Here is an 11,396-nt window from a genome sequence, read left to right on the forward strand (position 1 = left end):
GCTGCTGCTCCTCTAGTGGATGGTAGAGGGTATGAATGACCACCAAGACAAATTAAAAAATTAACAAATATTAGATTACTCCATGAAGCTCTCTGTTCTTGAGCTGATCTGAAGGCCACGTGAAGGTTGGAGGTCTGCAGTGACTGACTGTGTGGAAAGTTGGTGACCTCTGTGCACTGTGACCCTCAGCATCCTCTGACCCCACTCTGTGATTCAACGTGGCCGAGCTGCTGTTGTTCCCAATCACTTCCACTTTGTTATAATCCCACTAACAGCTGACTGTGGGATATTTAGCAGTGAGGAAATTTCACACCTGGACTTGTTGCACAGGTATCCTCCTATCACGGTACCATGCTGTAGTTCACTGATGTTTGTAGCAGCAGTCTGCATGCCTAGGTGCTTGGTTTATACACCTGTGGACATGGAAGTGACTGGAAACACCTGAAGTCAGTGATCTGGATGCTGAATGAGGACTTTGGGCAGTATAGTGGATGTAAGGAGCCTGACGGAGGAGGACACTGCAGAGCCCAGTGGGTCAGAGTGAGGAGGAAGTCCTGAAGATGCTGCAAATATCATCTTCTGGTAAAAGTAGAAAAACTAGAGAACAGACGGAGTCAGAGCTGAAAAATTCTGCCTGTTTTATTTGTCTCCCTGAACCCTCGGGCGGTTTTTGATGGGAAAATTTGAAATTGAATTTACAGCGCAGTGCGCCTGCGCCGCTCTCATAGTGATATACAAGCCCAGATGACGGGGGTGATAAAAGGGCATTTCTGGCTCTTCGCCTACCTGGAAGCAGCGGAGCTGAAATCGCTTATTCCGCGGACTCGTCACCCGGCGGGGGGTGGAGTGGGATGTTTGAACCGCACCGCAGAGTATAAGGTGCCGTTTACACGAAGCCGTTTTCACTGGAAACGGTGTCGTTTTGATGCGTTTCAGCCTTTCGTTTACACGATGGCGTTTCAGAAACGATCCGCGTTTACACGAGGACATGTGAAACGATGAAAACGATATGTAGTTCCCATGCCAGGCCACAAGTTGGCGTTGGTTTTTCTCTTTGCAGTTTGTTTACGCAAGACGCGCATGCGTGGAGTGACACAGTAGGTAGTGCGGCAAATTGTTCATTACTTACAAACGGCCAATGTGAGAGGTTTTGTGTGGACAGATGATGAGGTTGGATCGCTGCTGCACACAACGCTGAATTACAAAACGGTAAATAAAAACACAGGAAAAGCATAAGAAGCACTCGTGAATCCGCGAGTACTGTTTATCAGTTTGCGCGTGCGCGAAAAACTGGCCGTCGCAACCATAGTGCGGCATGTGCGAGTCGAGCGTTTTCAAATCACCCCGGTTTCAAGTGTTTACACGAAAACGCAAGCCGGTGCGTTTCTGAAACGCTCCACTCTGGACCCCGTTTCTGAACCACATCGTTTTCACTCTGTTGTCGTGTAAACAGAAGGGCGAAACGCATCAAAACGACACCGTTTCAAAATGAAAACGGTCTCGTGTAAACGGCACCTAAATCATCCGCGCTTCGGCTGCTCGACGCTGTTTATCGGGCGTCCAGACCCTGATAAATCCTAACACACGGCCTCTCTAAAAGCAGAGGAAGCAGACACAGGAATGTCTGCAGGAACATGTGCGTCTCTCTGCTGCGCTCTGCTCTTTGCTGGCATCTCCATCTCTGCAGGTGAGGAACAGCTGTTAGAATCCTGACAGTATTTTGTTTTTAACTCACTGAGCCGCTCATTTTTGCTGCAAGCATGCTCACCGTGTTTGTTCCCTGCAGGAGCCCAGTGAAATATCTGAGCTGTAAAATAAGAAGTCAAAGGTCTGTGGAGACTTTCTGAAATGATCACGTGCTGATGTTAAATTGTCTCCGTGGGCCAAACACTCGATGATAAATCTGCATACAGAACAGCAGCTGCTGTTCGTAATGAGCTCCTCACAGTGATGTGTGTAACTCTAACCTGGGCAACTTTTCCGGTAACCTGTAATTTAACGCGTTAGTATTTGCAGGCCAGTAATCAGATTAAAGTTACTATCCATGTCACTGCGTTACTTTTTTTGCGTCATTTTCCTCCGTAAACAAATGACTTGTTGATCAGTGAATCATATATCAAACATATCTCTCATGAATGATATCAGGTCATTCTGAGAGACAAACAGCATTTCTATCACAGGGTAGAAGCTGCACTCAGTTTTTGGCAAAGTAACTTTTATATGTGTTTCTTTTTTTTAAGGTAAAAACTGTCTGACATTGAAAATGTCTTTTTAACAGAAATCTGTCTCAGAGCTGCAGAAAGCACAACAAATATAACCTCACAGATCTAAAAAGATATTTTAAAAAGCTCTGGATTGATTATAATGCAGGTACAATAACACAGACTCCTAAAAGTTGTTGAAAAACAGGTTATTTCTGCATTTTATACATAAGCCCTTCATAAATCATGCTGACGGCACTCTTTTTTACCAATATAAGCAAAGACATTACACATAAAAACACAGAAACATCACGATCACTTTTGGCACAACACCAGCAGCTGTTGAAAGGAACTAATAAAGTAAGTTGTAATCTAACTTAGTTACTTCTAAAATTAAGTAATTAGTAAATTAACTAAGTTACTTTTTAAAGGAGTAATCAGTAACCACTAATCGGATTACTTTTCACAGTAACTATGCCATCATTTGTAAATGGACACTCTAGTATTTTGTTCTAGTGTCACTCACACACAGATTCATACAAGCACTTTTTTCCTTGCCTAAGCATTTTCTGTCTGACATTCACACACTGATAAATATGTCGCGAGCAACTCAAGGCTCAGTGTCTTGCCCAAAGAAAAAGACAGGAGCAGCCAGGCATGGAACCATCAACCACCCAAAACCACAGTGTGGAAGATAATGTTACAAGAAGCTCTGCCTTAAATGTAACCAGAGGGTCTACTACTGACCTACTGATCATGAGAAGTAATCCTAACCAAATTTTGGGCTTTTTAAAAATTCAATTTAATTCAGTTTTATTTATGTAGCATCAAATCACAACAAACATTAACCTCAAGGCATTTGTATTGTAAGGTAAAGACCCTACAATACTACAGGGAAAACCAACAATCAAAACAACCCCCTATGTAAGCTTTTTGGCGACAGTGGGAAGGAAATAGAGAGGGTGTCTGTCTCCTGAATCCAAGCTGGAAGCTGGTTCCACAGAAGAGGGGCCTGAAAGCTGAAGGCTCTGCCTCCCATTCTACTCTTAAGTATCCGAGGAACCACAAGTAAGCCAGCAGGCTGAGAGTGAAGGGCTCTGTTGGGGTGATATGGGACTATGAGGTCTTTGAGATAAGATGGGGCCTGATTATTCAAGACCTTGTATGTGAGGAGAAGAATTTTAAATTCTATTCTAGATTTAACAGAGAGCCAATGAAGAGAAGCCAATATGGGAGAAATCTGCTCTCTCTTTCTAGTCCCTGTCAGTACTCTAGCTGCAGCATTTTGGATCAGCTGAAGGCTTTTCAGGGAGCTTTTAGGACAGCCTGATAATAATGAATTACAATAGTCCAGCCTAGAAGTAATAAATGCATGAATTAGCTTTTCAGCATCACTCTGAGAAAGGATGTTTCTAATTTTAGAAATATTGCGCAAATGCAAAAAAACGGTCCTACATATTTGTTTAATATGCGCATTGAAGGACATATCCTGGTCAAAAATGACTCCAAGATTTCTCACAGTGTTACTGGAGGCCAAAGTAATGCCATCCAGAGTAAGTATCTGGTTAGACACCATGTTTCTAAGATTTGTGGGGCCGAGTACAAGAATTTCAGTTTTATCTGAATTTAGAAGCAGGAAATTAGAGGTCATCCAGGCCTTAATATCTTTAAGACATTCCTGCAGTTTAACTAATTGATGTGTGTCATCTGGCTTCATTGATAGGTAAAGCTGAGTATCATCTGCATAACAATGAAATTGATTGCAGTGCTTTCTAATAATACTGCCTAAGGGAAGCATGTATAATGTAAATAAAATTGGTCCTAGCACAGAACCCTGTGGAACTCCATAATTAACCTTAGTGTGTGAAGAAGACTCCCCATTTACATGAACAAATTGGAGTCTATGAGATAAATATGATTCAAACCACTGCAGTGCAGTACCTTTAATACCTATGGCATGCTCTAAGACAGCTGGGTCAAGGTTAAAGAAAAGGTTAAAGAAAATAAGCAGCATATTTGAAGTGAATCATTCTGATGTGCCACACTTGGTACAGTCCACTGAATGCTCCCTAACTGTGCTGGTATCTGAGGCCCCTCTGCTGCTCCACAGACCTTCAGCACCAGGAAGACAAAAAGCTTTAACCTCTCTGCTCTGTGCTGTTTCCTCTTTCAGGCCAGGAAACCATCACAGCTGAGCCTGGACAGAACATCATTCTGCCATGTCGAGCTCCAAATAACAACCAGATCAGAGCTGTAGTGTGGGCCAAACCTGATCTAGAAGATGAACATGTGTATTTGTACCGGGACGGACGGTTTGATCCAGAAGAGCAGAATCCAGTTTATAGGAACCGGGTGGATCTGCAGGACACACAGATGAAGGACGGAGACGTGTCTTTGATCCTGAAGGATGTGACAGTTAATGACACTGGAACATATGAGTGTCGCGTCATCCAGAGAGGAGCGAGCCACAGTAACAAGGCGCCCAGCATCATCTACCTGAGAGTTGTTGATCCTCCAGGTGAGTGAGCAGAGTTCAGTGTGTCTGTGATCAGAGGTGAAGCTGCTTCCTGGTTGTTGATGTTTGTTTCTAAAGATGTTGTTGATGAGACTTTGTAGAAAGCAGCTGGTCTGAGTGATGTGATCAGAGTGCAGTAGATAATGTCTGACAGCAGTTTGAAGAGGAAATGGATTCTGTTCTGTTCTTCACTCATCACCTACCTGACAGCTGACACCTCACACCTGTTTCTACCTGCAGGTCCATCAGGAGGAACCACAGAGGATGGAGGATCTGTTGGACTGATAGCTGGTCTGTCCGTTTCTGCTGCAATTCTTCTCCTCATTATTATTATTGCTGTTGTTGTTTTTTTGACCTACAGGGAAAAAACCCTGAAATCAAACATCATCAGGTGTCAAATATTTTGAAATGAGTTATTTCCAGCTGAACTGTGAGTCTCTTTTTGCCGTTACAAGTTCTCAAGTTGTCTCTCAACACAGGAAAGACAGAGGAGAACAAGCTGAAATTAATAATCATCAATGCTGTGTTGTTACATTAAAGTTAAACCATTTCCCTCCACGAAGGAGACTCCAGGCTGTTTCTGTTGTGTTGATTCATTTCCTTTACACTTTGTTTTTGTGGCTTTGTTGTTGTTAATAAACTTTGAATGTCTCAGTAATGTAATCAGTCCTGTGATTGTTTGTTTTCTGTGACTGTCAAAGCTGTTTTTGTTTTTTACCTGCTGAACTAGTAGATGCAGATTTAATCTGACCTGGAATCAGTCCAAAGGAACTGTTTTTACTGTTACAGCTGTAATAACATTCATTGTTGGCTCAGTGGCGCCCCCTCTCAGAGTTACTGGCACATTTGAAATGTTGCCAGTTCAGAATAGATGAAGCTGAGGTAGTTATTGACTAAGAGAGTTGTTGTACTGTTGCTGCAACACAAAAGGGGAGCTTGAAGAGATTTCATCCTGCACAGTGGGGCATGATGGAAAAGATAAACTTTGCTGTTCATTATTATTGTGTCAACGTTTGCCTTTTAAGTTGCATATTAAAAATAAATGAATGTTTCTCACGTGGTTCTGCGGGTTTCACCGAGGGCTCACATTTGAGTTGTTTGGTTTGGTTGTGGGTAACAGACACACTCCTGCTCTGCAAAGAATAAACTAACGACAGTGTTCCAGTTTGACCTGGTGGGGGCGCTGTTCCCTTACTGTTATAATTATAGGACTGCACACATGCTTCTTCAGTTTATGTTACAGCCTAATCTGAGATGAGAATGATGGGATAGTGTTGAGCTTAAAATGGAATAGATTTTTATTCATTTTATCTGAGCTTTATTTATGCAGGCAGTCCCACTGAGACTCCTCTGTCTTTCCTCACTCCATGAAACTTCTTCCAGCTAAAGGAAAAGTGAAGATGGGAATTTATTTAGGAAGTCTGAGAGAATGAGACTGATGAATGAGATGGTGAATGAGTTCAGTAAGATTAAACCTGCACACTTTGTATTTGAAATAAATGATCTAGTCCATATTAACGTTCTTTTCTGAGTTTTTTTTTCAACCATCTAAACAGTACCATTAAATAGTCTAAATCTGTCTAAGTAGTACCATTAACGCCGACGAGTCAGCATAGTACCGTGATCGTTTGTTTGTTTGTTTGTTCTGTTTTGTTTTCCCCTCATCTAATTTCATTCTTATGTCACTTAGGTCACTTTTACACGTCTTTTTTCTTTCTGCACTCAGCAATATGTTTACGTCACTTACAATGCTACAGTTTACTACACTAACATACAGCGCAGATGCACACACACCAACATACAGCGCACATACACACGCACACATCAATATAAAGGGCACACGCCAACATACAGAACATATGTACACACACACACACATCCTTAGTGAGCACACAACAGTCCATCAGTTAGTTTAAATATGAGCACACTCAGATTTGTCTCATGGAATGTGCACGGGGCTGGTTCGAGGGAAAAGAGACTAAAATTTTAATCGGTTAAAAGACTTAAAAGCAGATGTTGTTTTTTCTACAGGAGACACATGTGTCCAAAACATCTGTGCTCACTCTTTCCTCTCCACAGTTCCCTCACACGTACTCAGCCTGCTATAACTCCAAACAAAGAGGTGTAGCTATATTGATTAACAAGAAGATAAACTTTAACATTAGCAACAGTACAATAGACCCTGAAGGTAGTGTTACTCCCGTCAGTCACCACGAGGACAAGTTCTTTATATACAGATGGTTTATTCCAAGCTCACCAACAGGATCACTCAGCGTTGCCATCGTGAGAACTAATAAAATAAAAATTGTATTTAGAAACCTCACAATTCCTAAACAGTAACCATTAATTCCTTTCTTACACATTCAGCAAACTTCAATCATTTAGACATCATGTAACATGCCTTATAATAACACTATGACCAATATAAACCCAGTACATGTTAGGTTTACAGACATAAATGCCTGTTTCATCACATTTACATGGAAACTCAAATTAACAGACACCTTGAACGCACCTCATTGCCTGCTGTAACCAAACGGGAGAAATACGATCAACTTCGGAGTTGCACTTCACTCTTCTCAATGAGCGGATCAAAAATTGGACTTGACACATAACTTCACCATAACAATTGACATGAGTCCTTTATATACTTAAGTCCTGTATGAAGATGGCGAGGAGATGCAGAAACCCACGCCCCCATAGTCCTTGTTGCTTGTGTCACACTCTAAAAAGTCCGCACTGAATGTTACTTCCGCTCCACTGAGTTCTGGACCAAACGCATTACTTAAAGGAACATTACAATATTTGTTACAGACATACAAAGAAGAGCATTGAATAAATTCTGTCAGTAACACTCCCACCAAATCACCTGTGATTTTGCGTTAAATTGAACCATTGTGAATCATAACAAATCACATTTGAGATTAAAGAACAACTAGCGTGAAAAGTAAGAAAGGTGTCAAGTGTGAAAGGTGTGAAAATGATTCATCCATCAGCTTCTAGTAAAGTTACTATCTTCTGAATGGGCCTCTCAAGATAGGTGGGTTTTGTGGTCCGCCTTCCCTTATTATCTAAAGTTGAATCGCTGATCAACAGCCTGATGCTTCTCACTTGTCCGTCCTTCCCTGGATACACATCCGTGATCCTTGCCATTTTCCACTGGTTACGTGGTGCAGAATCATCCTTAAGTAGCACAATATCGTTGACCTTTGCATTTCTTCTCACCTTGCTCCATTTTTGCCGGTTCTGAAGATTTAACAAATATTCCTTCTTCCACCGTGCCCAAAAGCTGTTGGCTAGGAACTGTACTCTGCGCCATCGTTTTTGAAGGTACAGATCTTCCTTGATAAACCTTCCAGGAGGGGGAGCAATAACGCTGGACTTCATAGTCAAGATGTGATTAGGCGTCAAAGGTTCTGGACCAGATGGATTGTGCAAATGTTCTGTTGTTAATGGCCTGCTGTTTACAATTGCCATAACCTCGTAGAGGAAAGTTCTTAAAGAACTGCTGTCAAGTCTTTTATCCGACTGGTCAAGGATGGATGAAAGGACATTACGTACCGTTCGTATTTGCCGTTCCCAAAGGCCACCTTGATGACTCGCAGATGGAGTATTCATAATGAACTCACATCCAAATTTTTTGAGTTTCTCTCCATCCATCTCCTTCATAGCTTCAGCAAACTCACGCCTTGCACCCATAAAGTTGCTGCCTTGATCACAGCGAAGTTGTCTGACACTTCCACGCAATGCAATAAATGAGCGCAGAGCATTGATCAATGCATCCGTTGTTAAGTCGTTGAGCATCTCGATATGTATGGCTCTGGAGCACATGCATGTCAGTAAAAGTCCGTAACGTTTTAACTCCTTTCTTCCCTCTTTAATATAGATGGGTCCAAAGCAGTCCATCCCACAGTATGTAAAGGGTGGAGTCAACTCTGCACGCTCTTGTGGGAGGTCAGCCATCCGTTGTTCTTCAGTGCTGCGTCTATACTTCCTACACCTTGTGCAGTTGTAAATATGTGACGAGACTGCCTTACTGCATCCAAGAATCCAAACACCATTGGCTCGCAGTTCATTAACAGTCATACCCCGTCCCTGGTGTTGCACCCTTTCATGATAATGCTTGATAAGGAGTGTTGACAAATGGTTTTCCTTGGGAAGGATAGCTGGGTGTTTCACGTGAGGGTGAAGACTGGAGTGGGTTAAACGCCCTCCTACCCTGAGCACACCCTGCTCATCAAGGAATGGGTTTAATTTGTGCAATTTGTTTGTCTTGTCAGTTGCTTTGATTGTCCATTTTGCTTACGACTCATTGTGTTCTTAGGGAAGTGCATGGCTTGAACCAGTCTTATAAGAAAACTTCTGCTTCCTTACGTTCTTCCAAGGTTGTGGGTTCATTGGACCTTAGTTTCTGGCCCTTCGCTCTACGTTTCAGTGTGGCTACTGCCCGTACTGCTCTTGTCCAATCTGAAAACCTTTCAAGACGATCAAGCAGCGACCGCTCTTCCCTTGACTGAAGGTTGTGGGCATGAGCCTTTCGTAGTTCTGGGTCATTTTCTGAAATCTCTCCCACCATGATCAACCTACTTGGGAGCTGTAGTTGCCACAGAAAATCTGGGCCTCTAAACCAGTTCGATGTCTTTAGCTGTACAGCTGTCAGTCCCCTAGAAGAGTGGTCAGCAGGGTTGTCCTCTGAGGCAACATAGTTCCATTGGTCAGGATGAGTGCTCTGCCTAATACGCTGGACACGATTTGCTACAAAAACGTGAAATCTCCTTGCATCATTGTTGATGTAGCCAAGGACGACTCTTGAATCTGTCCAGAAGTATTCCTTCAGGCTTTCTATTTCGAGCTCCTCCCGGAGCATGTCACTTGTGCGTACAGCTACAACGGCTGCAGAGAGCTCGAGCCTGGGTATAGTTGTCACCTTTAAAGGAGCCACCCTTGCTTTCCCCATCACTAGGGAACAGTGTACTTCTCCAGATGCACTCACTATTCTCAGGTATGAACACTCTCCATAACCTGAAGCACTGGCGTCTGAAAAATGGTGAAGCTCATGAAGTTTCTCCCAAGCTTGATGGCGAAAAACATCGTTGTACCTTAATGCTGGCTAGATCTTGAAGACCTCTCAACCAGGATTCCCACTGAGGCTGCAGATGATCCGGAAGAGGATCATCCCAGCTAACTTTCTCATGACACATTTGCTGGAGGATTTTCTTCCCTGCAAGGATGAATGGTGCAACAAATCCGAGTGGATCAAACACTGATGCCACTGTGGATAATACTCCTCTTCTAGTGATAGGGTTTTCCTTTACCACTACTCTAAACTGGAACTCATCTGATGTGACACACCATTGGACACCAAGCGCTCTCTCCATGTATGGTTCACCGAGAGCCATATCCAAGTTTTTGGCTCCACCAGCACGTTCTTCCTCGGGAACGGATGACAATACATTCTTGCTGTTGGAGGTGAACTTGTGCAGCTTTAAGTTGCCTCTGCTGCAGAGCTGTCTTGCTTCATTCACCAGCTGGATTCCTTCAGTTTCAGTGGACACACTTGTCAAGCCGTCATCTACATAAAAATTTCTTTCTATGAAGCTGACAGATTTTTTGCTGAAGTTTTCTCTTGAAATTGCGGCAAGGTGTTTAAGTCCATAGTTAGCGCAGCCTGGGGAAGAAGCAGCACCAAATAAATGGACTTTCATACGATACACTGATGGCTCCGACTCCAAATCTCCATTCTCCCACCAGAGGAAGCGGAGGTAATCTTGGTCCTCAGTCTTGACATGAAATTGGTGGAACATGCGTTCTATGTCGCACATGATTGCTATTTTTCCTTTGCGAAAGCGACACAGGACACCAACAAGGGAATTTGTCAGTTCTGGACCTGTCAAAAGGTGATCATTTAAGGATGTTCCCTGAGACCGGGCAGAACAGTCAAAAACAATGCGTATTTTGCCAGGCTTTTGTGGATGATAAACACCATGGTGTGGGATATACCACACTGGGTGTTTGTGAAGATCTGCATCTGGGACCTTCTCAGCATCTCCGCGAGTAATAGTCTCCTCCATAAAGGTTTTGTAGTCCTGATAATACTGTCTGTCTCTCCTTAGCTTTCTTTCTAGGTACTTGAGGCGATGGACAGCACACTGGATATTGTCTGGTAAGTTTGGCCGTTCCCCTTTAAATGGGAGAGGCATCTCAACATGACCATCTTCTTTGTGCCGGATTCCCTGTTTCAGTTTTGATAAAAACTGAAGATCATCTTGGGAGAAGTAGTTGTCCTCAGCGACCTTCTCATTAAAGTCACATTCAAGTGCCTTAATTATGTCAGATGAGATTACTTCTTTGATCTGTGTCCTGCACACATAGTGAACTTCATGGTTGCGACTGGATGGAAGCTGGAGTGATGGTGTCACTTGCCTTGTGATAACTTGATGGCTCACTCCAATAGCGTCTCCACCATCCATGTATGGGCTGGCATATCCAATAATGCTCCATCCTAAGTCTGTTCTCTGTGCAAATGGTTGATTTTCTTCACCAGACACCACTTCTCTAGGAAGAAGAGCTTGTGAACAGTTGTAGCCAATTAGTAAGCCAACTTCACAACTTTGAGGAAGAGCTAACTTATCAGCGATGTGCTCAAGATGAGCCCATGCCCTAGCTGTCTCTGGTGTAGG

General features: G+C 43.0%; 1 protein-coding gene across 1 annotated transcript; it reads left to right on the forward strand.

Moving 5' to 3' along the window:
- Positions 1-820: 820 nt before the first annotated feature.
- LOC115776632 (myelin-oligodendrocyte glycoprotein-like) lies at positions 821-5,330 on the forward strand. Its single transcript, XM_030724360.1, has 4 exons — positions 821-874; positions 1,516-1,687; positions 4,375-4,719; positions 4,957-5,330. Exons 2-4 carry the CDS (start codon positions 1,621-1,623, stop codon positions 5,121-5,123), a joined length of 579 nt encoding a protein of 192 aa, XP_030580220.1. The 5' UTR covers positions 821-874; positions 1,516-1,620; the 3' UTR covers positions 5,124-5,330.
- Positions 5,331-11,396: the final 6,066 nt, after the last annotated feature.

This window comes from Archocentrus centrarchus, unplaced genomic scaffold (assembly GCF_007364275.1).
Source record: "Archocentrus centrarchus isolate MPI-CPG fArcCen1 unplaced genomic scaffold, fArcCen1 scaffold_35_ctg1, whole genome shotgun sequence".
NCBI classification, from domain to species: domain Eukaryota; kingdom Metazoa; phylum Chordata; class Actinopteri; order Cichliformes; family Cichlidae; genus Archocentrus; species Archocentrus centrarchus.

Excerpts from the sequence above, each read along its gene's own strand:
- LOC115776632 (XM_030724360.1), top strand. The coding sequence starts at position 1,621 with ATGTCTGCAGGAACATGTGCGTCTCTCTGCTGCGCTCTGCTCTTTGCT. Across the intron at positions 1,688-4,374 it reads TGGCATCTCCATCTCTGCAG|GCCAGGAAACCATCACAGCT; the intron begins GTGAGGAACAGC and ends TTCCTCTTTCAG. Across the intron at positions 4,720-4,956 it reads GAGAGTTGTTGATCCTCCAG|GTCCATCAGGAGGAACCACA; the intron begins GTGAGTGAGCAG and ends TTCTACCTGCAG.